The sequence below is a fragment of the Drosophila pseudoobscura genome, chromosome 4 (genome assembly GCF_009870125.1).
Source record: "Drosophila pseudoobscura strain MV-25-SWS-2005 chromosome 4, UCI_Dpse_MV25, whole genome shotgun sequence".
NCBI classification, from domain to species: Eukaryota; Metazoa; Arthropoda; class Insecta; order Diptera; family Drosophilidae; genus Drosophila; species Drosophila pseudoobscura.
In genome coordinates, this window is record NC_046681.1 from 17,206,712 (window position 1) to 17,232,869 (window position 26,158).

At 37.2% G+C, this 26,158-nt stretch overlaps 3 protein-coding genes across 6 annotated transcripts; 1 reads left to right on the plus strand and 2 right to left on the minus strand.

Annotated features, from left to right (window-relative positions):
• The first annotated feature begins 4,412 nt into the window (after nucleotides 1–4,412).
• LOC117184134 (protein aubergine-like) lies at nucleotides 4,413–10,546 on the plus strand. Its single transcript, XM_033380458.1, has 9 exons — nucleotides 4,413–4,588; nucleotides 6,256–6,367; nucleotides 6,423–6,895; nucleotides 7,651–7,843; nucleotides 8,282–8,409; nucleotides 8,724–8,878; nucleotides 8,956–9,345; nucleotides 9,413–9,523; nucleotides 9,581–10,546. The coding sequence occupies exons 1-9, from the start codon at nucleotides 4,493–4,495 to the stop codon at nucleotides 10,479–10,481; spliced, it is 2,559 nt and encodes an 852-aa protein (XP_033236349.1). The 5' UTR covers nucleotides 4,413–4,492; the 3' UTR covers nucleotides 10,482–10,546.
• Nucleotides 10,547–11,463: 917 nt separating this feature from the next.
• TTLL4A (Tubulin tyrosine ligase-like 4A) lies at nucleotides 11,464–22,412 on the minus strand. 4 transcript variants are annotated; one of them, XR_004469354.1, is made up of 12 exons: nucleotides 22,251–22,408; nucleotides 22,019–22,192; nucleotides 21,103–21,783; nucleotides 19,987–20,795; nucleotides 19,575–19,925; nucleotides 19,160–19,517; nucleotides 18,973–19,097; nucleotides 18,467–18,906; nucleotides 18,241–18,411; nucleotides 17,900–18,178; nucleotides 11,741–11,865; nucleotides 11,464–11,681 (listed from the first exon to the last, which is right to left on the minus strand). XR_004469354.1 is itself a non-coding variant. In XM_033380448.1 (11 exons), exons 3-11 carry the CDS (start codon nucleotides 21,657–21,659, stop codon nucleotides 11,797–11,799), a joined length of 3,159 nt encoding a protein of 1,052 aa, XP_033236339.1. In that variant the 5' UTR covers nucleotides 21,660–21,783; nucleotides 22,019–22,192; nucleotides 22,251–22,409; the 3' UTR covers nucleotides 11,740–11,796. The 4 variants fall into 4 exon arrangements, 2 of the variants coding, with proteins under 2 accessions (XP_033236339.1, XP_033236341.1); XR_004469355.1 differs by lacking the exon at nucleotides 21,103–21,783; XM_033380448.1 differs by lacking the exon at nucleotides 11,464–11,681 and having other exon boundaries at nucleotides 11,740–11,865; nucleotides 22,251–22,409.
• Nucleotides 22,413–24,143: 1,731 nt separating this feature from the next.
• On the minus strand, nucleotides 24,144–26,116 carry LOC4818029 (putative nuclease HARBI1). The gene is made up of 3 exons (XM_001357360.4): nucleotides 25,715–26,116; nucleotides 24,357–25,041; nucleotides 24,144–24,290 (listed from the first exon to the last, which is right to left on the minus strand). The coding sequence occupies exons 1-3, from the start codon at nucleotides 26,036–26,038 to the stop codon at nucleotides 24,175–24,177; spliced, it is 1,125 nt and encodes a 374-aa protein (XP_001357396.4). The 5' UTR covers nucleotides 26,039–26,116; the 3' UTR covers nucleotides 24,144–24,174.
• Between the last annotated feature and the right edge of the window lie 42 nt (nucleotides 26,117–26,158).

Here is a 26,158-nt window from a genome sequence, read left to right on the forward strand (position 1 = left end):
CGCCCTCAAACGTTTCACGGCCACAAGAGTTGCCCAGGCATATGGTCGCCACTTCGGTGGCGCAAGCATCGAGCTGGATGAGCTGAAGCCCCTTCATTTTGGATCCAGAAGCACAAGGACAAGGTTGGCGCATTGGCTGGATTCTATTGGTGTTTTATCCCACCTAGTTCCACGGACTGTGCGCGGACTTTTGAATCCGCTGTCGAAATGACTAAGCGGCTCCTGTATAGTTCAGTCGTGTCGGGCCCCCTTGGTTTCGATGAGCTTCGGAACTTGGTATGCCAATTAGATGAAATAATCAATTCGCGTCCTTTTTCAACCCTAATAGAAAATCCAAATGATCGTGGCGTCCTTACTCCGGATCGCTTACTCGTTGGCCTTATGCCATTTGCATCTATGAGAGCGCACTACCATTGATCCAACGCTCGCTCCTGCCTCCAACCGGGCTCCTGCCTTTGCACAGAAAGCTGAAAGTATCCCAGTACCAGCACCAACATCTAATACAACTTTATCTTTAAATTTGTCTTTGTTGCCCAGACTGGCATTGCAGTATGCTATCTCCCGGGGTCTGTTTGGAAAAACTGGGCAAAAAGATCGGCAATTGCCTGATCATTATTTGCCGACGTATTACAAAATGATAGCGAGGATGGGCGTGCGGACGTTCTACGCTTACTGTTTACGAAGCAGTAAAACTGTTTAGGGTCCTGAGAAAAACGTATCCTGCAACGAGATAGGTAGCTCTTATAGCATTGAGCATTAAGAACTGAAAAGTTTGACCGAGCTATTACATAACGAGAGTGAGAAGTAGGAGAGCCCACTTCTTGAAATTTTTTATAAAGTCTTGATTTTAAGTTTTTTAGACTGAATAACTCTTTGGTAAACCAAGGGGGTTTTCCAGATCTAATCGGACAAGAAAGCGGGACAAAAGAATCCAAAAATGTGCCAAGAGCATTGTAAAAAATGTTTGTGCCTTTTGTGAGATCAGTGCACAAGTACAAAGCGGACCAATCAAAATCCCTAATGAGGTTATTAAGCTTCGCAAACTCGGCTTTACGAAAGCAGCGGACCCGTTCAGGTAGTCTACTCGACCGATCCAATACAGTTGGTCCTATATCTAGCGACACCTCGAAAGTAGGGTGGTAGGCGTCTTCAGGTATAGTGAGCGGAAGGGCTCGGGTTAACAACACTATGGTCGCATCCGATACAAAGCATAGATCAAGCAAACGACCCAAGGAATTTTTCACATGGTTGACTTGAGACAGGGACAGGTCGAGCAAGCCGTCAACAAAGTCATGTCGTGACATGGGCAATAGGATACTAGAGTTGAAGTCACCAAGAACTATCATACGATCTTTATCAGATATCGAGGAAGAAACTGCGGTTAAAGCGGGCAAGTGCTGCTCATAAATTGAAATATCCGAAGAAGGTGGGATATACGAGCAAGTAATGAATATGGCGAAAGCGGAAGAATCAGTTTTACACACAGGAATCCCAGTTCCTGTTGAACTTGGACTGTGAAGTGTTCTGACGTGAAGTAAGAGTCCACTGCAATTAGAACCCCTCCTGCACGTCGAGACGAACGGTTTTTTCTAAAAGTTGTGTACCGACCTGCCAAAACCTCGGAACTAAGAATGTCCGGCTTTAACCAGGTTTCAGTAAACACAATAACGTGGGAAGCAAATGCAACACTATCCCTGAAAAGAATGCTGAGCTTACTACGCAAGCCTCTTACATTCTGATAGGTTACTAAAAGAGAAGTTAGTTTTTTGGAAATGTGGAAGCAAGACGGGAAGTTGAGGAAGAGGAAGTTGAGGGTGGCACACTGGAAAGATTTGGAAGGGATATGGAGGGCCTATTCTTCTTCTTAGCCTTAAACTCCTTCACCACCAAATGCTCCGGCCAAAATTTGGCGGAGCAAATGGTGTCAAATTGAGTTGGGGAGAGATGCTTATCTTAAACGAGGCTATCTCCCTGACATAAGAGAAGTTAAATTTCTCCACCTTTAAACCCACGGCTTTTATTTTGCTTTAAATAAAAGCAATTACATCATTAGATGTGAGGTCAGGGGCCAGCCGTGAAACAAAAACTTGTCGTTTTGGTGGGACTTCCACGAGTGGTTTAGTCACTACAGGCCTAGTGCCTGTGGTGGCAATATCCGGAGGTCCGGAACGTCTATTTACTGGTGGGATCGGGATGGACGGGACAACTAACGAACTTGCGGACACCACGGACACGGACGCTGCAGACGTACTTGGCTGCACATTCACCGAGGCGATGAATTCGGCTACCGAATCTGCATCGCCAGCAGCTGTCGTTGCCCTTGGAGTGGCAAACGAGATCAACCGAGTGGTCGGAGTCAGTTTTTCTGCGGCGCAGTGACCTTTTTGCGCCTCGGAGACTCATTCAGAAGTTTTAAACCGCTAAACTGAGCCTCCATGGCTATGAGCCGATCGTATTGGTATTTAAAACCGACGGTCAGCTCCTTAAAGCCACTCCGCGTCTGCATTCTAGAAGATATAGCCATCCTCTACGATTCTGCGTTTTTAGTTTTCTCGTATCTTTGAATTTGTGGATGCCACAGATTTTCACTCTTTGTGGGGGCGGGGCAAAGTTTTGAAATATACTTGTAGAAATCACATATCACAGAAGTCCGGATATAAAACGTCGTTGCCCTAGCTTTTATAGTCTTTGAGCACTAGGCGCCGATAGGGACGGACAGACGGACAGACAGACAGGGCTCAATCGACTCGGCTATTGTTGCTGATTAAGAATATATATACTTTATGGGGTCAGAAACGATTCCTTCTGGACGTTACACACATAAACTTTTACCACAAATCTAATATACCCCAATACTCATTTTGAGTATTGATTTTGGTATACCGTGGAATAATACTAGCTATCTAGATCTCTGAACACTTCCCACATAATTTGTCCAGTTAATGAATCCTTTCTTCTAATTGACTGGCTTATTTTAAATCCTTGCTTTTGTTGAATTTAGTCCGAAAAAAGGCTTTACCGAAAATGGGAGAAAATAAACAACGAAAGACGACAGTCGTTCTTATTGTTCAATTTTGATATTCTGTCGAATATTACTAGCTAGATAGTAATTTTAATCCAATTAATGAACCTAATTCTAATTCTAAGTAATTGGCTGCCTTATTTTAAATATTTGCTTTAATTGCATTTTGCGTTGTGGAGATAATGGTTTTTATCCCAATCGGCCGACTAATTATTTCGAATTAAATAAAACTCGGCGCAGAAATAAAATTACGATATGTTCTTTAATTCGTGACATCCAAATTGCAAGTGTGATTTGCCTACCCTTTACATTGCCGCTCCGATCGCTAAGCGTAGATTCGCTCGGCCGACGTCGGTAGGCAGACGTAAAGCGGAGATAGCGAAGAGCGAGCTGGCAGAGAGTGTTTAGCAGGGCAAGCAAGTGCAAAGCTTTAACAAACAAATTAGTGACATAGACATAAGTAACAAACAAAATAAGCGGCTGAGGGCCAAGAATTAGGTGGTATTTGGCAAGCAGCTATTCGGCTGGGTTCTGCTCCAAACATGCGTTAAGAAAGGTTTTAGCGAAATAAGTCAAACAAAAAAAAAACCAAAGAGAAAAACTCCAAATTACACTACCTTCCAGTATGTTATTGTCAATAGAATCCGCCACGAAGATAGCATGTTTTGAAGACAAAAGAACCAAATAGGATGAATGACTTTATTCAAAAATAACACCATAAAAGTGGATAAATCCCTTCTTGTGGGAAAGAAACAAATCTACATATATGTTTTTTTGTACTTTAAAAATGCAGCAAAAATATTGCGCCGCAACAATTTTTAATTTAAAACAAAAATATGAAACAATGTCTTATCGGGTTTATTTGAATATCATCCCTGAGTTAGCTTCGCAAAGACATTTTTCGGAAAATTCCTCTTACAAATTCTAGAAAATATGAAGAAGTCTCGGCTAACGGTAACTTCTATTAGCCTAAGATATGTTTGTCGGCAGCGAATTCACATTTTTTAAAAATGTATCAATCAATATTGAGTAAAATCCAAAATCCAATCCATCACTTCATAGACACCAAAGCGCAGCATTCTACGATTATTCACATTGGAATATTTTTTCCGGTGAAATGTGCGTCTCTCCTCTTCTCTTTTTGCTAATAAAAGTTATTAGCCTATTGTCAAAATAAATATCAGTTACATTTTTAACTTTTTTAAATTTATATGTAAACGACTGTCTCGTTTTTATATGTAGAATTATTGAATATGAATTTATAGGTAATTTGCAAAAAAAAGCATTCCAATCCTACCTGTTCCTGAACAGTATTACAGTATGACCACAGTATCATTTAATTTTTGAAAAAGCCAATAATTGTAAACGATATTTTGACATCGATAGCAACAGGAAGTGTAAAACTTGCGCATTCAGCCCTGGGTAATTTTAAAACTTTGACGGTGGACGACGGAAATTATTCAACGGAAAATGAATAATTTACCAACAAATTCTGGGCATTCTCGTGGACGAGGGCGCGGAACAAAACAGAAGGACGATGCAAACCGTGGCTTGGGTCTGCAGTTGGTAAGAAAACTAAATTAAATACAATGTATGTATATCCTTTCCCGGCAGTATTGATATATGGTTTGCACATCGCGTTTTTTTAAACATACAGAACTCAAATTCACAGTAATTAAGTAATTTCACTTTAATTTGTGTATTAAATCAGTTGTAAAAAATATAACATGTTAAAAAAGTGATGTATATAAATGGTTACCGGAATAATATTGCAGCTTTTTACTGAACAGCTTAATTGGTGCACCAATTCTTGAATGTGTCTTTAGAAAACTTTGATGTTCAAGTTTGTATAACTTTGCATGTGCTAAAAATATACAATATTATATTGTTTTTGCAAATACATATATATGAAATCTTTTGAAAGTTTTTATGTTGAATAATTTTCGCCTAACGTTTTCCCCAACTTAGCTCTTTATAGAATTGACTTAGCCACTGAATGTACGTATGTATGTACGTATTTCCATTATATGCTTTTGGATCAGTGCTTCGATCAATCCCGAATAATTGCGCTTAGGATAACCGTCGTGCTTAAATTTGCATAGAATTAGTGTGGTTTTCTTGGCCTGCTATGTTATAATATCTGTCTCTAAACATGTTTAAAACCATAACACAACCCTATTAATACATATGTATGTGCTGGGTTTATGCATATGTAACTAAGCGAATGGAGTTCAAATTGGATCGGTCGAAAAGCTAGTCTGTGAGAGCATTTATGTAGCATTCATGTACAAATACTCAAAAAGAGTATAGTGGGATATTAGATTGTGGAAAAAGTGGGAAAGGAAGCGTTTTCGATAGCCGAGTCGATTGAGCCATGTTTGTCTGTCTGTCTTGTTTGTCTTGCCTAGTTCTCACAGATACTAAGATCTAGAGCAACCAAATTTTGTACCCAGACTCCTGTTATATCACACTGAATCAAGTTTGTTTCAAACGTTTTCTTTTGCAACGCCTCTTTCCTCCCCCACATAGGGCGAAAAACTGTGGCATCCACAATTTTGAAGATACGAAAAAATCAAAAACGCAAGATCATAGAGACAGATTGGCGAATCTGCATCAGATCATTTAATTTCAAGATTTTTTCCTCTCTCACACAGTTTTTGTTGTTCAACGTAATCGGCTATAAGTATGGAGCTGCGGCCATAGCAGCAACTCAAAACGTTCCCCCGTTTTTAGTTTACTTTTGAACTAAAAATTAATATTTGGTATGCCCTCCTTATTGTTTATAACCTTTTCCAACCAATATCAGTCACAAATTTTCAATGCCTTTTAAAGTCAGGCGTTTGAACCGAAGAATTCATCAAGGAGGGACATAATTGAATTGGAAAAATTCAAGGAATTCACGATTTTTGTTGTCCTGATAAAATCAAAAACCATCTTTTATCCCGAATTTTTTTAAATATTTAAATGAGTTTTTTTTAAGTATCCATAGATAACATAGCTGTGTTTCCATAAAAAAACATACATTAATAACACTATATTGTCGGTTCTTCATTTCAAGCTCTATAGTTGGTTCTCTCCAGAAATGTGTGTTCCATCGGAGCAAAAACCCTTTTTGGCCTTTTTTAACGAAGCTAAAACTCCTATTCTGTTGAACTATTTTGTGTTATTTTGTCTGTTATTTGGTATAGAATATAAGCATTTATGTAAAAACATACGAATTTATCGCTTTGTAGGGGCAATCTTCTAACGAGGCTCGTCCGGATAAACCTGTCCCCCCAGCGGACGCGTTAAAAACGTCGGAGATCATACCCAAGTCTGAGGATACTGAAGCTCAAGCTATTGAAGGTATTGGTTTTGTTCTTTTTGTGATTATTTTAATTTCCAATGTTTTTCTTACTAGGCGATCCTCGTGGGTCTGTACGTGGACGACGCCTAATAACTGAAGTTGTGCACTCTCGTCCTCAGGGACTTACAACCAAAGCTGGAATTAGCGGCACGAAAATAAATGTCCAAACCAATTATTTTAAGCTGTTAAAACGTCCATGCTGGACCATTTTCCAGTACCGGGTTGATTTTGAACCTGAAGTCGACAACACACGTTACCGTCGTGGGTACCTTTACGAACATAAAAACATATTGGGTGGATACATTTTCGACGGAACTATTTTATTCTGCACAACTCAGTTCAACTTCAAGGAATTAGTGACAAAAAATCACGCAGGAGAGAACATTACCATCAAAATTAAGCATGTTGGTTTAGTTGAAGCAGCTGACAATCAACAATTCCAAGTGCTTAATCTTCTCTTACGAAAAGCAATGGAGAGTCTTAGTCTCCAGCTTGTATCCCGCAACTATTATGATGCTAAGGCGAAGGTACGTCCCTTTGCACTAACAAAAATGAATTTAATTAATATACTTGCCATGTAAATATATATTTATACCATTTTTATATGGATTTTCATATTGTTACAGCAGCAGGAATTATTTCTCTAATATGTAGATGTGAACCAAAAATCTTAATCTTAACGCCTCTCAATCTTAATCTTATGTGTACCTAGTTGAAATCTGCATGAATGGTAAAAAAAAACCGGCATTCGAATCCTACCAAGCTGTAACATAATGGCTCCCTAACGTAATGCCTTTCCATCATCGTATGCATTGGTTTTTTACTCGAATGTAATGATGAAGTCCCCTTGGAAGTCTCGTCACCAACATTCTCCGCATTAAAGGATGCAAAAGCATAGAAAATATAAATTTAATTTTGAAGAAAATTTTGAAAAATAATTTTGGATGCGAAACTTTGGTAAACATCTTTTTATTTTGACTCTCACTTAAAAGTGTTTGAGGGTCAAAAAACGAACTAGATGTTATTAGTTATTGACAACTTGCAATAAGTTTTTTCTGCTGCTATTACTAATCTAAAAATATTGGCTCATTGTTGGCTGCTGCGACGGCAATTATTTTCAGTAGCGTAAGCAGCAGCAGCTGTTCCTTTTGAACAGTTTAAAAAAATCAAATCAGGGAAAACACAAATTTCACAATTCTTATAATTATATTATTATTATAATGTTTGAAATATCTTTACGAACGAAAAGCTTTTAAATTTTGTGTTTTAATTTCTGCTAAAGATTAAACTTAATAATTACCGCGTGGAATTGTGGCCTGGATATCAAACATCGATTCGTCAACACGAGTCTGATATATTATTGTGTGCCGATGTCGTTCATAAGGTAATGAGAACGGATACCTTGTATGACATCCTAAGTGAGGCGATTCGGGATACCGAAAACTTTAAAGATGCTTTTCGACGCCAAGTAATGGGTGAGTTTTCCATATTTACATATGCATATATACATAAATTTGTGCATAAGCCTGTGCGACCAATTAGATTAATGACTCGTATTTGCATTTGTTATACACAAAATATTAGTAGATGTGAAAAGGCAAGACTAAAAATGCGCAGTCGAAAACATTTACATAGTTCGTGGTCTGTCACCGATTGCTGCAAGACTCAATTCTCCGCGAGTTATCGCGCCACTGACAATCTATTACTCAGTATCAATAGGATCACTAGAAAAAGCTCAGGATTAAGTCGAGCTATTGGAACTCAAAAGGTATGACTGTAGGTTGTTTCTTAGGATAACTTAGGATAACATAACTAACTCTGCAGTCGTAACACTTACTAAAGCAATAGATATACTTTTTAGCAGGTACAACTTATTGATGGTTGTATATTTACGCATTTATTCTCTTCCCCAGGTATGATATGTCTTACTGATTACAACAATAAAACCTATCGCATCGATGATGTCGACTTTGGATTGAACCCCTTGTGTAAGTTTAACACTAAAGATGGAGATATATCGTATGTGGAATATTATAAAAAGGTAAGTTTTCATAAAGGTATTATTACATCGGTAAAAAAATACACAAAATACATACAAATAAAGTTTAAGTGCACCTGGAGTTTCGCCCCTTGAGCACCTAGTTTTGTTGCACTATTAATGTATGAGCAGGGCAAATGTTCTTCCGTTTACAACCGAAAATCATGAAGATATTGAATCATAAAGAATGATCCTATATAAAAGAGCATCAAAACGCGATCAACACAAATTGGAATGTACAATGTTAAGGCAAATAGCATTTAATCTTTTGTTTAATTTTAGAAATCATTTTACTGTTCTACTATTTCGATTTTTAGAGATATAATATCACAATTCGAGACCATAAGCAGCCATTGGTGGTGTCACGACCTACCGAGAAAAACATTCGTGGTGGCACGGATCAGCTTATTATGCTAGTTCCCGAATTGGCTCGAGCTACTGGAATGACTGATGCTATGCGAGCAAATTTTCAGTATGTCTTTTATTCTATTCAAAGTTTTTGTTGTTAATATTTCTAATATCAAAATTGGTTCGTTACTCTTAAATTAGATTCATGAAAGCAATGAGCGAGTTTACCAGATTGAATCCGGACCGTCGCATTGAACGCCTGCGCGCATTCAACAAGCGCTTGCAATCGTCGAAAGAGAGCATGGATGTGTTAAAATCGTGGAATATTGAACTTGATACAGCTTTGGTGGACATCCCAGCTCGCGTTTTATTTCCTGAGAAAATAGTTTTTGGCAATCAAAAGCGATTCGTATGCGATAACCGTGCTGATTGGACTATGGAATTCCGAAACAACTCAATGTACTCGCATGTGGACATTAAGAGGTGGTATGTGATAACTCCACAGCGTAATTTACGGGAGACTGAGGAGTTTGTAAAGCTCTGCATTCGTGCTGCCAGTGGGATGAAAATGACTATTTCCGAGCCTCGATAGTATGTATTATTTAAAACTATATTATATTAAAGATAGAAATACATTTAGTCTTGTATTTCATTGCAGTGATAAAATAGCCGATGATCGCAATGGGACATACTCACAATCGATCGATAATGCAGTAGCGAAAGATCCGCAAATTATAATGCTAGTGCTTAAGGCTCCAAACGAAGAGAAGTATGGGTAAAGTAAGTTTGTAAAAAGTGGATTCTTATTAGTTTACATCATCAACAGGTATAGCTGTATTAAAAAACGCACTTGTGTTGATCGACCAGTGCCATCACAAGTGGTCACTCTGAAAACCATTGCTCCAAGAAAAGAGAAATCAGCTGGTCTCATGTCCATAGCCACAAAAGTGGTTATTCAGATGAACGCCAAACTGATGGGCGCTCCATGGATGATAGAGTTACCTCTTCGCGGATTAATGACTGTTGGCTTTGATGTGTGTCATTCGTCGAAGAACAAAAACAAGTCGTACGGTGCACTTGTGGCTACGATGGACATGAAATCATCGAACCGCTACTTTTCTTCAGTAAACGAACACATGAAAGGCCAAGAGCTGTCGGATCAGATGTCAATGAATATGACATATGCCCTAAAAGCGTTCCGGGAACATCACGGTATTTTACCAGAGAGAATTCTGTTCTTCCGTGATGGTGTGGGTGATGGTCAACTTCATCAGGTCGTTAACACTGAAGTGAAGTTTTTAAAAACTAAGCTCGATGAGATTTACAAATCTGCAGGCAAAGAAGACGGCTGTCGAATGGCATTTATTGTTGTCACTAAGAGAATCAATACTCGGTACTTTACCAAAAATCGAAATCCCGTGCCTGGTACTGTAGTCGATGATGTCATAACGCTTCCTGAGCGGTATGACTTCTTTTTGGTGTCGCAAGCTGTGCGTCAGGGAACGGTATCGCCAACTAACTACAATGTTATACATGATAACATAGGACTAAGTGCCGATAAACTGCAAATGTTGTCTTACAAAATGACCCATATGTATTATAATTTTTCTGGAACCTGTCGCGTGCCTGCTGTATGTCAATACGCTCACAAATTGGCATTTCTTATAGCCGAAAGTATTAACAGAGCCCCATCATCTGGGTTAGAAAATCAGCTATACTTCCTATAAAAGCTTTGTCAAAAATGTAATTTAAGTGTTGGACAAATATAATTAAAAACTGATTTCTCTAAATACTTTGTATTCTATTTATTTTATTTAATCGGCGCATGGCTGATAATGGCAGATTTACCAAAGGATCTGGTGCAGAAGTCACCTGCATTAACTGCCACAGGTATAGATTACTGTGGACCCCTCTACTACAAGACAGATGTACGCAACAAGGCCCGACAGAAGTGCTACATAGCCTATTTACTTGATTCGCCTCGAAGACAGCATGGCTAGACCTGCTGAAGGATCTGAGGGTTGCATTCTTGGACGCCCTCAAACGTTTCACGGCCACAAGAGTTGCCCAGGCATATGGTCGCCACTTCGGTGGCGCAAGCATCGAGCTGGATGAGCTGAAGCCCCTTCATTTTGGATCCAGAAGCACAAGGACAAGGTTCAAGCGCATTGGCTGGATTCTATTGGTGTTTTATCCCAACTAGTTCCACGTACTGTGGGCGGACTTTTGAATCCGCTGTCGAAATGACTAAGCGGCTCCTGTATAGTTCAGTCGTGTCGGGCCCCCTTGGTTTCGATGAGCTTCGGAACTTGGTATGCCAATTAGATGAAATAATCAATTTGCGTCCTTTTTCAACCCTAATAGAAAATCCAAATGATCGTGGCGTCCTTACTCCGGATCGCCTACTCGTTGGCCTTATGCCTCTCTGATAGGCGCACTCCTATTGATCTAACGCTCGCTCTCTAATCAATGATTATGCTGTGCTGTACGAGTGGAGCCCAACTAGTAGTAGCGAGTAGAAAGTTGAAAGCAAACGAGTGCGAACCAGTATAATCTAACCACACTAGCAACAGTTATATATATAAATATATGTTTTAATCTCTTGCTATCGTCAAGAATTAAGCATTTCGACTTATTTTTGTCGGTTTTTATTGAAGAGCTGGGAAAAGCCCGACAGCTCACAATATAATAAATACTGAAACACTTAGCTATAATCCATATAGAAATATAACATATAATTTTAATAACTCACTCTTATTTAGCGTTTACTAATTGTCTTACATAATATATAATTTCTTAGAGGCCGAACACATTGACTACCTTTTAAACCTTAACATTAAATTTCCAAATAGGGTTAAATTTATAATGGGCCAAACGGTATTTGTTCTAATGGAAAGCCAGGGGTTTTGTTGGTGTTTTTGATAGGCCTACAAACAAAAATTGATTATAACAAAAAATATTTAATAATTTATATTCATAGGCTTACCATGCTCTTTTCACGACGTTCTTTATGCGAATTTAAGGGAGATTTGATTTTAAGCATTAGTTTTCTTCTTCTCCTAAAGAAATTACAGTCTTGACAGTTAGTGGTTCACATTTATCGTTCGAGACCTAAATTAAAATAAATAATAAATAAAAATATGTACATATTATAAAATGTATGGATGAGTTTAAAATATACTATAAATGGTAAAAATAAAATAACTAGATTTGGGGTTTACAAAATTGAATATTGTATATGAATATTGGAATGGAATTGTATATCTTTGCATTGTGTAGTATAGAAAGGAAAACATACTTGAGAATTTATAAACCTCAATGTCTTTCGATAACCGGAGCTTGGGAATTGCCCTTAGTTTGGTAAAGATCCTTTGTGATATTTTTAGAAAAAATATATTCATTTGAGTCAGTTGGCTTTGATCAGACATAAATGGCTGTTGATCATGAGAAATATGATATGTAACAAGTGTTTGTGATCGGGAGGTTCTAGCTGCTACATAAAAACAGAACTGATATACTTTTGTATTCTACGACAGAAAAAGTATTAATCCAATGTCTAAATTGTTGAATTAATTATAATTTAATTAAAAATACATGTATTAACGGACTATTCGAAGGTTTTGATTTTTAAATATATGTATGGATGTATGAATCGACTTTAATTTAGTGTATTGTAATTTAAATCTGGTCCGCAAATTCTTTATTTAAACAGATTATAATACTCAAGTCATTATTCTGACTTTTTGTTGCCTGTTTTATTGACCGAGCCCAGAATCTGTCAAAAAGACATCTGGAAAAAATGTTAAGATTAAATAATTTGAAAACAAGCTTATCATTCTTTGTTACGTCTCTGATCTAACTGGACTGGTCGAACTAGCTAGCTGAGGTCGTCGAACGGGTCGCAGGCTTTGGTAGTTAATGGTGTACCTTGGTGAGTCAAGTGCGAATAACTCAGTAGTCTCAGCGGCAGAAAACAAGATGGCAAAACCGACGCGACTCTATGGCGAAGAAGTGAAAGCTCTGACGTCTCGGAAACCGAGAGGGTAGTGGTGGATGGGGAATCTGCAGATATCCTGCGGCTTCTCCAAATCAATTAAGAATCCCATCCGAAAGATTCTGCAATCTATGATTCTTCGTTTTCCGTTTTTTTTGTATCTTCACCAAACAAAATTTAGAGTAGAATCTCACAAATTAAAACTCTAACAAATTTGAACGTCCAGCAATTAGAACCTGCCATTTTAATGTATTGAACACTCTGAAATCGGGAATTTTTTGCGAAGGTGAAAATCGGAGCCCAACCGATGATGTCATTCCCAAAGCGAAAGGTATTGCAACCAGCTGTTTTAATTAATTGAAATGTAACATACAAATTTAAGAATGAAACAATATCGATAGAATACCGGAATACCGTATGAATTCCTATTCATACGAACATTTTTAAAATCGGAATCGCAAGTCTCAGCGAATGAATTGATTGTGTTATTATTCAACCTATCAATCGGAAAAGAATTTTCGACACCCCACCACAAATGCAGCCAATAAATTTAAGGCTCAAGAAATTTCACACAAACGTTTTCGATATTCAAATCAGTTGCTTTGCACATATACATAAACATAGGTATACATATGCAGGCCTTGTGTGCACTCACAGCGAGTTTTTGAAAAAACGTCGGTGCATATAATCATTGAAATATATGGGAATTACTCATTTTACTATAATGTATATTGTCTTTGATGATACTATACATATATAGATGACTTTCCATTTTTATTCATTCCATTTCACACTCTTTCACTTCTTACATATTGCTAATTATTTTCGCTATATCTTCAACAATCACATTTTTTTTACAACTAAAATTGTCTTCTTTCTTAAAGTAATTTTTTGATGTGGTCCAAATGATAGTAGTGTTACAGATAATTTGAACATTTTTAAATCTCTTCCATTTTTTGCAAGCTTTTTGGTGTTAAATATTGCTTGAGTTGTTTATTTAAGTCTCACGGTTTTTTTAGCTATCCTTTACCTGACCTTTTGGTCATTTGGTGCCTGCATCATGGGGTGTGGCAAATACTCTAATCCCGAAAACCGTGGAACAGTTAAAGGGCCCAATTTAGAAGAAAATGAATTTCAAAATATACCAAAATATCATTGGTTGATAAGCTACTATAATCAGAATTGGCATTATATAAGAGCCATAACAATAAAAGACGTAGTCACAAGTTCCAATGAAACATGGAAAAGTTGAGGATTTGTTTGTTTAAAACTATGTTTTAAGAATCACGGCTATACGATTTTTCCACAAAAAATACATGAAAATTGTAGAATACGGCCGATCTTCAAGGATGGTTCGAGTAAGTTTCTACTCCGAAATTTTTGCATATGTTAAAAACATAATGGATCATTTATATTGCCAATTGCCAATTAAGAATTTATGGTGTTATATAAAATAAAGCAGTCTTATAAATAAAAACAACATTGTTTTGGGTTGCTGTATAAAGGTCCTCGAGCTAGATTTCTGTAGAAAGGTTGCAAAACTGGGTTAGCTTCCTGAGCGTTGAGCAGTCGTTACAGTAAATAAAGGCTACTCAACAAAATATTAAAATTAATGTCAAATATAAATTTATTATAATGGATATAAATAAAGGAGCCTCAGTCGCTTGTGTACAAATGCACTACTATTATTTTGACCGGGTAATTTTTGAAGTATTTCCACATTTTAATTTGTTTCAGTAAATATTAATGATATTGATCTGAAGTTTTTTTCTATTAATACAATCTATATTTAACGTAGCTGCTAGAAATATTAAGAATCTTTTGTGGAAGTGCTTGCAAGACCTTTTACTTCAGCTCTATATACACACAGGTTTTTACAAATACATTTTTTAGTGCTTAGTTTTCACAAGAACAATAGATATAGAAGAAAATCTAGCTTGAGAAAATTTGAACATTTGAAGTTTAGCTTCAAGAAACCGAACCTTCACAGTAGAGTGTAGAGTTTAAACTGCTTGATAGCACTGTTGAAAATTTGTTGAATAATTATGTCGAACTTAATAATATCACAACTCCAAGTTGTACAGCTTGTGACAGTTATATGCTTAAGTATGCACGTGTACGTCAAATGCAAATGCATCAATTGCAGCGAAAACAAAACACTAATACTAATAATAGGTGTGCTACATTTGTTACCTTGCACACTAATTGGAGTGTTGGTAAACGATAGGAGAGTAAAGAGTGAAGCTATGCAAGCAAATTAAAATTGAATTTTAGTTCCCCTCTCCAGCCACTTTGTCCCACTGTGCGAAATTGATATGTTCTAAACAATAAATTGCCTCCACCTCTGTCAGCAATTTTAGCCTTTTCTGAAGCATTTCCACAATTATTAATATTAAGCCTAGTGATATGATAAAACTTATCGAAGAACAACATGGTTAGCTTTATATTTATTTGCTATTTTTTTTATAAATTGTTTTCTTATAAGTCTGTAAAAGCCGTCTTAAGGTTTTAAAAATCTCGGCAGTTCAGTATGTTATGTATTCAAGTCCAAGACTTTTACTATAAGGCTAAATTAAAGTATCTAATACTATCTACAAAAATTACATATAAATAAAACGGCATCACAATTAGTTAACAAATCATTAATCAAATCACGTAACTACAATTTTTTGTATATAATAAATATAATACATATGTATTTTGTTAACCTAATTATATAAACTATATATATTGCATATCGATATATATATATATATATATATATATATGTTATTGCTAGGGTAATTTCACTAACAAGAAGAATAGCTACTACTAGGAATACGATGGCAGCGAATATTACTTTAAAATCCATCTCATAAATTTGATGACGTAATCCTGGAATATTACAATTACAAACAAAACATATTGATTTATTTGTATATAAACGTTTAACGGAATTATGTAATGAAAACAAACATAATTTCACGCAACAGTTTTTTTTTTGTGTGCAGCCTTAAAACTACATCATACCAGGGCTTCCCTCATAGTCCAAAGCACTACACTAACATTATCTGTTTTATTCAATTTTCTTAAAATTATACCAAAACTTATTCTTATGGGGTCCTTATAGTTCTTTTAAAAATGAAATTCAAATTATATATTCTATAGCCCTTCATAAATCTATTCAGCAACCTGAACGCAAATGATATCGCAACAAAACTCGGAATCGGAGTAAAACAGATAGAAATATGATTCATATGTCGTTAATTTTGTATACCTATATAAGATCCGCTTGGGCATGCAAGTAATAGTGCTAGCGAGCCTTTTGAAAGACTTGTTTTCTCACTTGCCCTCACTTTCTCCTCACGGACATTTCGGACGTTGCTTGAGGTTAGAGTCAGTCATATTAACAGTCAGCAATAACGATGTGCACAGTATCAAAACGATTCATGTATATCCTTAACGCTGTCACTTTAATTCACTTTGTTTCCTTCATTTACTGTATATATATATATATGTATGCAGGAAATGAAATAATTTATTGTTAAGTGTGCACTCGTGCAGGCCACTAGTATGTACAGATGCAAATCTACAGCTATACCAATTCCACCACAATGTGTTCGAATCTTATCGATTCAAAAATATTCAGCTCACTAAATAAAATTGTGGCGAGTACTGCGCATCTTGAATCCCGATGTGGACGTGTTGCTTATACATTTACATATTTTGTACGTACAATAAGCTTCGCCATTCCACACACACTCATATTAGTGCCATGAAGACGGCAAACTAACTATGGCGCAGACATAGAGATGTGGGTTTAGGCTTCATGTAGGCTATGGCTTCAGAGGTCTCAGGCTATTGGTCCAAGTAACCCACTCAAAAATTATAGGCCGACTCGACAACTTTTAGAAGGCATCTCTGACCGGATTGACCGCTCTGACAGAATTAATACAGCTTTGCGAGCTGTTTATTCTATGCAGGATTATATTCAAATACTGACCAAAGAAAAAAAGTTTAGTATGAAAATTGGAAACTTAACTGCTTATTGTTGGCCTGTATATTATTTAATTGTCGTGGATGGATTATATCTTAATATTCGAAAACATAAAAAAGGAACTATTTTATCCTTAACAAAAGGGAAGAGAATTACCCACCCGTCTCCAAAATACGACACCTCATTATATGCTAATGAAAGGATCTCCAATGCAGTGATCACACATTTACATGTTTTACAATGCACTTGAGTGCGTAGACATATCACAAATGTCTGGGCCAGTGGACGGCTCGGTCATACCTAGTTCCAAAACATGCGATGTTGACCGACCACTGATCTAGGCACATAATACAGCCTATGCAAAGTTTAATGAGTCCGTTACAATCATTTTGCAGTCTAAATATATGGGCGAGTGCTCGGAGCATATGCATATACATGTTTTATATGCATATATGTTTTAATTCATAGAATCCACTTGTCTTTAAAAACCTAATGTTTCTGAATAAATATCCCAAAAGATAAAACTAAAATGAAGCTCAATCATCCTGAAAGCAAGAACATTGGTTTTAAATGTGAATTCCGCCGTTCGTTTCCATTATTTTTTCCATGACTTTTCAAAAAAGTTGTGATCAAATAAATATTACTGATGTAATGAAAACAAAAAATCGAAGAACAAACGTTGCGCTTTGAAACAACTCGATTTCATTTATAGACAATGACTATAGACTTTAAAGTCAAACTACAGACTGGTAAAGGAAAACTAAGCGTTTCTGAACAACAAATTTTCTGCGTACTAGCAATTTCTATCTACAGATATTCGAGTTTTATAGATACGATGACTCTGTATGTGATCAAGACATAAAACTTACGCTGATAAAAAGCTCGGCAGCGGCAAAGGAACGATTGCATAACACTCCAACATCCCTCAAAATTTAACAAGAGTCAAGAATATTAAAGCTGATTTGAATATATCCCTTTAATTGTTGTAGAAACAACCTAGTGTCTACATTTTAAATATATGAAATACATATACGTATATCCACATTATTTATGGTGGGCTAAGCACCGAACAAATTATAAACTCCAATATGGAAATAAATTAAAAATTATGCCGAACCTATCCACAGCTTCTTAACGTTTATATATAGAAAAATTATTAATGGGGAAAAACTTACCTTTTTGTTTGGAGATGTTGGAACTTGGAGATGATATTTGTTTTGACAATAATCTCGTAACAATGCGATGCCCTCCGCACGATTGTTTGCGTAGCGCGACTCCCAGGCATCTAACAGACGGTTGTAGTATCGTGGGGTATCATTGTATTTTAGGTACTTATGAGTTTGATCAGTTGGGAAGATACGTTCTAGGGGTGCGCATCGTGCCAACTCATCTTCCGCAATGATGAGACATCGTACATCATCAGGAGTTAATTTATGCAGAATTGCGTCTATGTACTGTTAAAAATGTTACATTTTGAAAATGTATGCTAACATGGAAGCCGCAAGTTAATCCTTACCTCATTCCTATCGTCCATCGACTTTCGTGTGAATGTGTTATGCTTTTCCTTCTCTTCGCGAGATAAATAGTTTATGTAGAGTCGCTTATCGTAACACATTGGTGTGCCACTTGGAAAAGAGAGTTCGGCAGCTAGCTCTTTTTGCTTCTCTTGAGTCAGTTTTGGAGGCACCTACAATGTTTAGTTAGAGGAATGCAGATTTAAAAAAGTCCATTTTATAGCTTACGTTATACAGTGCCGTGTTTAGCACACCTTGTACAAGGGGGGCCTTGACATGGGAGTCCAATGGCAATTCAGAGTGTAAACTTGGAGATATATTAACTTCTAATAGCCACGGAACTAAATCTGAGTCCAAAATTACATCAAAGCCAAACAGCTCAAAGCAGCTGTATTTTGATTCAACGTTTGCTCTAATCATACTATTTATACCATTCTCGCCAGCTAGAATGGTCCGCAGAACTAAACTTCTCAAGGCTTCCCACAGACAGTCCGTTCGGACCCCTCGGTTAGCTAAATATGTCCACAGAGACTTTATGGTCCATTTATGACCATGGCAGGCATTTACATCTTCATTTTTTGAGTAATTAGAAGAGAACTTGTTGATGCTATAATTTGTCAAATGCATGCACCTATCGCCTAAAGTGTCTGCCCTGGAACTGTACTTTACTGTGGATACGAAAATCATCAAATCAAATATACATACTCCTCAAGGGGTTTGTGGAAGGTACATACCTGAAGCGAATCGAGCCAGGCCGTTGTGATACATGAAAACTCTCAACGGGTTTACGGATGTAACGAGCACATACAGACGCAAGTCAAATTTGCTACCATTAATAAGTAGTGGACGCTCTATATATCTATAAAACAGCAAAAATAACCATTAACTACATACACAATTTATATGCATTGTTTGGCATACTTTTGCACGATAAGTGGTCTTCGCTTTGGGATCTGTCCCCATCTATTAATCACGCGAATACCAGCCCCTCGCGCACTGGCCGGTGGCTTGATAATCCACTTAGTATTGCGCTGTGAGTATTTTGGCCAATGCCGGCGTAATGCACATAGATCGTTGGGGATAATGTATGTTCGTGGCATGAAGCCAAACTCTTTGTTGCTGTGCTTGGTCATCTGCCTTTGCAAGTTTTTCCAGCAGGAATCCTTTCTTCCTATGCGAAAGGAGCCTGGCAGGTGGTTTATTTTCTGATATGAACGGATGGTCTTGAAACAAGGCGACCTTAAATGCTTGCCCCACACTCCCATCCAATCGTTGGTTTCTGTGAATTTCTTGATTAATTTTAATTTGATTATAATGAAGTACAAATATAACTTACTCTTTAACATTCGCATTCCGCTGTTGGCTAGAATCAGGCGCACAACTTTAGGCATTATGTTGGTAACCCGCCACTTGAGCACTCTATGGAGCTCCGGCGGAACCCTTGGACCCTTTGTTGTGTTCGATGAGAACGACAAATACGGTGGTACGTAGGGAAATAAACTGGGTACCAAGAGCGAGTCTGGATTCTTAAGGTCAGATTCAGAAGACTGATCCGACAACAAACTTGGTGTGCTTTGGGGTGATGTAAATCTATCCACGGAATGCGTAAGCTTATAAGCATGGGCCCGGTAGCCATCTTCAGCGTCGGAGATCAAGCTTTCAGTGTCACTTTCGTCGAAATTTGAAACTAAAAATTTAACATTGAATAGAGAAATTGTATTAAAGGAAGTAACTTTGAATACTCTTACTATTGTCCAAGTCGTCGTCATCTTCGAAATCAGGATTCCGATCGGAGTCTACATGACTTCGAAAGACTTCATCTTTGGATTCAGGATCAACTAATAGAACTGTGGGAAACTCGTCTTCGGCTCCCAGTGACTTGGAGATTTGGTTTTTCGCGTTTAAATTTCGATGTGTCGCGAACTGTTGCTTGCGCCCCATTCGCGGACTTTGGGTACTGTACAACAAGACTTTGTGAACCGTGGTCAATGACTTTTTAACGGAAGATGTGGTTCCTTTGGTTTTTTTTTGATTCACAGGCAAACGTGGCGGCTTCTGATCTAAAGGTTTTTCCGTACTTTCATTGTTGTTATTAGCTGAATCAGCTCGCTTATTCTCAGACAATCTAAAGCGACGATGTTTAGGATCGAATTGAGTTTCTACAATAGCCTCAGAGTCATATAAATCTTTTATATCCAGATATTCTTCTCCAGTCTTCTTCAGCAAAGATTCAGGATAATCTACAGCTTCTGCCCAGCCATTGTCGCTATAATCGACAGACAAATAATTACTGGGTAATTTTTCCTTTAGCACGTGTTTTTCGAATGGCGAATTACGACCAACGTTCTTTGATGGTTCTCTTTGACCGGCAGTGGTCGCATTAACATCCCGAGGGTCTCGTCGACCTGGGGAGTTTTGAAATTCAGTCATTGGCAGTTTTCGGTTACTTGTGACTGACGGAAGATTCGACACTGTTTTAGTTCCACGGTTATAAAAATATGAAAAATAGTGTTCGTAGTGCTGGCTTGTCGTAAGATACGGCGTAGGTGCTTCTGATCTGCAATATATATAGAAAAGAAAGTGTTATTAATTTTACAAAATTAATATATGTATATTTGAGAATTTTGCATGTTTCATACAGTATATGTATAAGGAAGAGTATACATGTCATATGTATATGTGGTTTTAATGTTTGTAAATGTGTATGCATTCAAGAGGTTTACTTTTACTCGAACATATTTCTTGTTTTGGTTTTTTCAGACGTATTTTAAGTGGACATTTCCCAACGAAATACTACTGTGTGCGTGTATTAGAGGAATGTAATTACAAGCAGGACAATAACAGAAAATGAATTTCAAAATTACAGTATAGATTCCCATGTTGGTTCTGGCGATGGAGAATTCTGGACGTTATCTCTATCTGGGATATTTTCCAGATAATCAGTTCTACGAGTTGTTCTTGCTTTCCAGTTCTTTTGTTCCTGTTCCGCGAAAATATCTGTTTTTAGCACCCTTGGCTCATCGTTGCCGGCGATATAGTCTCGCATGTTGTGCTGTGTACCATTTAAATATTCTTCTGCTTGACGAACTGGCTGGTAGATGTATCCTCGACTCTTGTTTGATAACGCCACACCGATATTACTTCGTTGATCGGCAGCACAGCACGCAGAATCGAGGCCCCAATGGCCAGGTGTCTGACGGTAGTTCGATCTAGATATATTCTTGAGAACGGCCTCCTTTGTAGATTCTTGATTTGATGGCAGATTTTGATTTTGCCGGCTCCAGCTGGCACCACTTACGTTTGCGTTATTGTAATAATTAAATGTATTGTCCGCACTACTGTAATGTGGTACTGATTTTTCTTTCTTGGTACTTTTGTTGTTATTTGAATTTGTCAAGTAATAATCGCTTTTGTTATGCATGTCGAATTGTAGTCATATAGTTATGAGGCGAAAGAAAACGTGTACATAACCACGTACGAGCAATAGTCTGTCCTTTGATGCCGTAAATCAATACATGTATGTTTTATGCGCATATTTTTTTCCCCTAAAATTAATTAATGTGAATGATTTATTGGAACATATATAGATATTTCTTCGGTTTAAAGATATCTAAGAATTAAATAATGTAATAACATCGCCAATAATGTCATCAATGTACAATTAGCACAAATGAATGTACACCAAAATTTAAATGTACGTTAATTGATAATTTTGGTTACCATTAAGTCTCGAAGTCATCGATTCCATACTATAAACAGGTCAAATATACAAAAACTTACTTGATTGCAAATATGTGACCTTATCTTTTGCTGTGTGACACCGTGTGGAAGAACTTTGATAGACACCGCGCTTTTGCTTGCTGTGGTAATTCTTTTAGGCACTCCACTCATCTATATACATGTGTATGTATATAGGTCAATAGCATATATTTTAAACAAGGTTGCAGATCCAACCTAAAAACACGAGGATACAAAATTAGAACGGTAATCTGAGAATTGAATGTAAACTTACCTAAATTATATTATTCGACACTAAAGAAAAGTCTGTAGGAAATTGTAACTAATTTTCAATATTTTTGTTTAATAAATGCTCTGTAAGTAACGTTTTTTTCCAAAATTCTATAAATCAAAAACTCCGCACACTATGAAAAAAAAAATTGAACTAATGAATTAGGAAGAGGTGGGAAAAAATCGATAGGGCTATCCATACTATCGATGGTTGAAAAATGAGCCGACCGTCGATTGTTTCGGTTCACCATCGATAGTATCGAGCGGGAAAATTGAACATTGATATTGTATACATATATATTTTCTGAAACATATTGATGAACTTTTATACAGGAGTTCAAAAGGAATGGGGAAGATTTATAAGCGCAAAATTGTTCAGCTAATCAAATAACTATGGCTCTTGTGAGGTGCTTTTGTACACACATAATATATGCATGTATGTACATAAGCGTTGGTGTACTGAATGGCGTATGTATTTCCATGTAATTTCTTAGCGGAAAACTATTTTTAAACTCTAGCTAGGTAATTAATATTAATATATAAATTTTATAAGGAATATTTCATTCATATTTTAATAATTTTGTCGAATTTTTTATTTATACCCTTTTCCCACACAGCTCAGGGGAACGGTAGGAACAGATGTGAAACCTCGATTCCCACTGGCATTGTTCACCATCACCAAAGAGCTGCTGATGAGTATACAATAACAAAGTTTCGGTTATAACAGCCATATAGCCGAGTTAATAAAGCTAGGGGTGTTTTAGCGTTCATCAAGTTTTGGTCCAAGGCGTTTGACAACAATACATCAGATGGACTTTGCGATTCCTTCAAGACCTATCCGTACTTTTCGCCTTATATGCTTATCCTTATGTGGGTCAACTACGCCCAGCGTGAACTTTTTAGGGTTATGTGCCAAAATTATAATTCCCTTTGCTTAGCGCTTTCCCATCCGCATCTCTTAGCGCATGTTATCGCTTGCTTGCTTCTGCCTTGCGCTTTTACTTTCTTCATCGGCCTTTCTCGACTTTCGTCATCTTTGCAATCGGGAAAGCAAAAGACACATCTACACCGATCGTCATCGCAAGCACAAGTTCCGCCGTCTGGCACAGTGGCTGTCTTCATAGTATTACAAATCGAAATAAAACAAGTAAAGCACTAAATCGAAATCTTTTTGTTGCTATTTGTGACTATGTGAATCAATCGAGTCACGCCTCTGAAGAAGCTCAGTGGCTCAACATTTACCACCACCTGAAGTTAGCATGTTTGTAAATTTGTTTCTTTCTTCCTCTTCTTCTTTTTAACTAGCGCGCTAAAGCTTTTCTCCCGGATGTATATTGGTATATTGAGTCCTTGGCTTCTTTTTGGTACCTTCTCCAGCTTCTGTAAGCTGATCGTTCGCTTATCAACCAGCAACGGAAACAGGTTTATGTTGTTTGGGGTCACATTTGCTATGTGATTTGAGCTTCCACAGTTTATTTTTAAGTTAGTGAACTGTAATATTTGAAGGTTGAATTTTCTCTTGATTTGAATGTAGCAATTCAGTCCGGTCTGACTAGCCAGGACAGCTTTTTTTCTGGTTCTTTTGCTTGCCTGCTATTGTTATTGCCGGAATTGAAACCGGAATGAACACTTATTCGATGATTTTTCGCTTGCGTTGCAGAAGTTGGGAATGCAGTGGACTGTTGGTGACGAAGAACGTTGCGGTAAATGTTGTTGATGCTACTTGATGCTAGCAAGCGACACTTATAATCCAAGACGTTTAAGAAACAGTAGGCAGAGAGGGATGGCAAGAAAGTGCTCTTTGGCCTTCGGTGGTCAGGTGAGCAGACTTGCTCATCGATAATTTAGTTATCTTATAAAAATGTTTCAAGGTCAAGAATAAATTAAGTGACATATCTTTACGATTTGAAAATGGAAAACAATATTTTTTATTTGCATCCAAAATGAGTTTTTATAAATTTTCTTCTATTGCTATGTTCCCCAGGCATTGATATCCCATTTAAAGAATTGAATGATTTAAAAGGAGAAATGCTGATTTCCGTATCTAAGGAGTAAAGTTGTTCTTATTATAAATATATATAAAACTCGAGGTTTGAAAATATTATCTTACCAATGCTGGGATCCGACCAATCCATTGCCATATTATGGAGTATAGCTAGAGCAGTAATTGTTTGCTTTGCTGAACCGAAAGATCCAAATACTTCACTGCCGAGAATACCAAATCGAAACATCAATATATTAAGGCATTTTCTTGCAGACGCATATGTAACCGAATGGGCATGGTTATAAAGCTCTTCCGCTAGACTTTGTGGAAGCTTCACAGGAGTGAAGAGGCAAGAAGAACAGGAAAACGATTCGTTTCCCAATAGTATACGCCCACGAAATTCGTTTTGTTCGAACCGCTCCTTTATTTTTGATAAAGAGAACATTTTTGTATCGGTGATTAGAGAAACTTCTTCTACCAGTCGTATATCCAAGTCTCTTATTTTATGGTCCGCATCACAAACAAGTTGCATATGAACAACCTCTCTAGCGTTCTCTTGGGATTGCCTTACATCATGAACTCGAGGTTTTTTTGATTGAAATCTTACTCTTGTCTGTAAGAGTGTACCAATCACTTGCGGCATATTTGCCAATTCTTGAAACGAACGCATCATTCTTTCCTTTTCAGAAAGTGTTGCAGGCATTCTTATGTAGCGCGATGCTTTCGATGATAACACCGAAGCAATGCGTCGAGTGATTTTTTTCAACGTTCTTAAGCTTACACCATGCGCCATTGCCGTCAATTTGGGATGCTGTTGAAAAACAAATGCATTTATAGGTCATATATTGTACAACTGGCCTGTTACAAGTTATAATTCAACTTATGTATTAAGAAGCTAATTTTAATGTAATATAAACAAGTTTGGAGGGCGTTGTTGAAATGGTGTTTCAAATTGCTGATTTCATTTCAAGTCACTTCCTACCAAATTAAGCTGAAGACTTGCAAAGTAAAAAAAAAAGATTTGCGGACATTTGGAAGCGCTCCAGATTGATAAGGGGGGTGCTTTTTAGCCCACCACTGGTCATGTTGTGCTGATGTGAGAGAAATAATTGGGCAATTCGTGGACATTAATATGACAGCCATCAATAAGAATTTCATTGAGCCCTTCGTGTTAACAAATGTGGGTTTGTAGTGGATTGGGAGCGGAAAAGGTCGTGCAAAGGTTGCTGCGGAGAACATCCAATAAGTTATCGAAATATTCCTTTCAGTAGCAGTACTATAATAGTCTGGTCCATAGTGGAAAAATCTGTTGTAGTCAGATTAAAATAAGATTAATTTGTTGGATTAAGATGTGAATAGTTTCCACGACACAAGGTATGGGGATGCTTGACCCATTCGGATATGGGTCCAATACATTGGATGCTTTAATTGCTTACATACGTACATATGTCTGTTTGTATGTACACATCTTCAGGAATACATACCTCAGTTCCACCCCAAAATCGAATCGCAGATAAAATTTGCAGGTCTATGGGTACTTGCTCTCTTTCCATTGGTTCATAACAATCAATCTCGAGGTCATCCCGAACAATCTCAATAATACGGCGAATGTTTTCCTTGGTGTACCGATATTTTTGTCGGAATTGGTGTTCGTTTAGATGAAATAGCGGGTTAAATCGTTTATGCTGTTTCCTACTTGTACAGTTAACCGTTCTTTTAATTATATCTGGCGAGAACGGAAATCTTCGAAAGTTTTCGACATATTGAAAGTCTCTTAAAGACCGTTCAAATGATTCAATATCTTTCATTTTTTCTGTCTCCACTTTTCGAAGTTTAATTTTAGGGGGTCCTTCATTCAGTGTGACCGTGGACCTATTAATAAAATGCAGTCGTCTAACCATCAGAAATATACCAAAACATACTTTAAC

Excerpts from the sequence above, each read along its gene's own strand:
- TTLL4A (XM_033380448.1), bottom strand. The coding sequence starts at position 21,659 with ATGCATAACAAAAGCGATTATTACTTGACAAATTCAAATAACAACAAA. Across the intron at positions 19,098-19,159 it reads AGACCACTTATCGTGCAAAA|ATATATAGAGCGTCCACTAC; the intron begins GTATGCCAAACA and ends GCTGTTTTATAG. Across the intron at positions 18,179-18,240 it reads CGATGGACGATAGGAATGAG|TACATAGACGCAATTCTGCA; the intron begins GTAAGGATTAAC and ends CATTTTTAACAG.
- LOC4818029 (XM_001357360.4), bottom strand. The coding sequence starts at position 26,038 with ATGAAAGATATTGAATCATTTGAACGGTCTTTAAGAGACTTTCAATAT. Across the intron at positions 25,042-25,714 it reads GATTTTGGGGTGGAACTGAG|CATCCCAAATTGACGGCAAT; the intron begins GTATGTATTCCT and ends GTTTTTCAACAG. Across the intron at positions 24,291-24,356 it reads TTGGTCGGATCCCAGCATTG|ATACGGAAATCAGCATTTCT; the intron begins GTAAGATAATAT and ends TTTACTCCTTAG.
- LOC117184134 (XM_033380458.1), top strand. The coding sequence starts at position 4,493 with ATGAATAATTTACCAACAAATTCTGGGCATTCTCGTGGACGAGGGCGC. Across the intron at positions 8,879-8,955 it reads GCTATGCGAGCAAATTTTCA|ATTCATGAAAGCAATGAGCG; the intron begins GTATGTCTTTTA and ends CTCTTAAATTAG. Across the intron at positions 9,524-9,580 it reads AAGGCTCCAAACGAAGAGAA|GTATAGCTGTATTAAAAAAC; the intron begins GTATGGGTAAAG and ends CATCATCAACAG.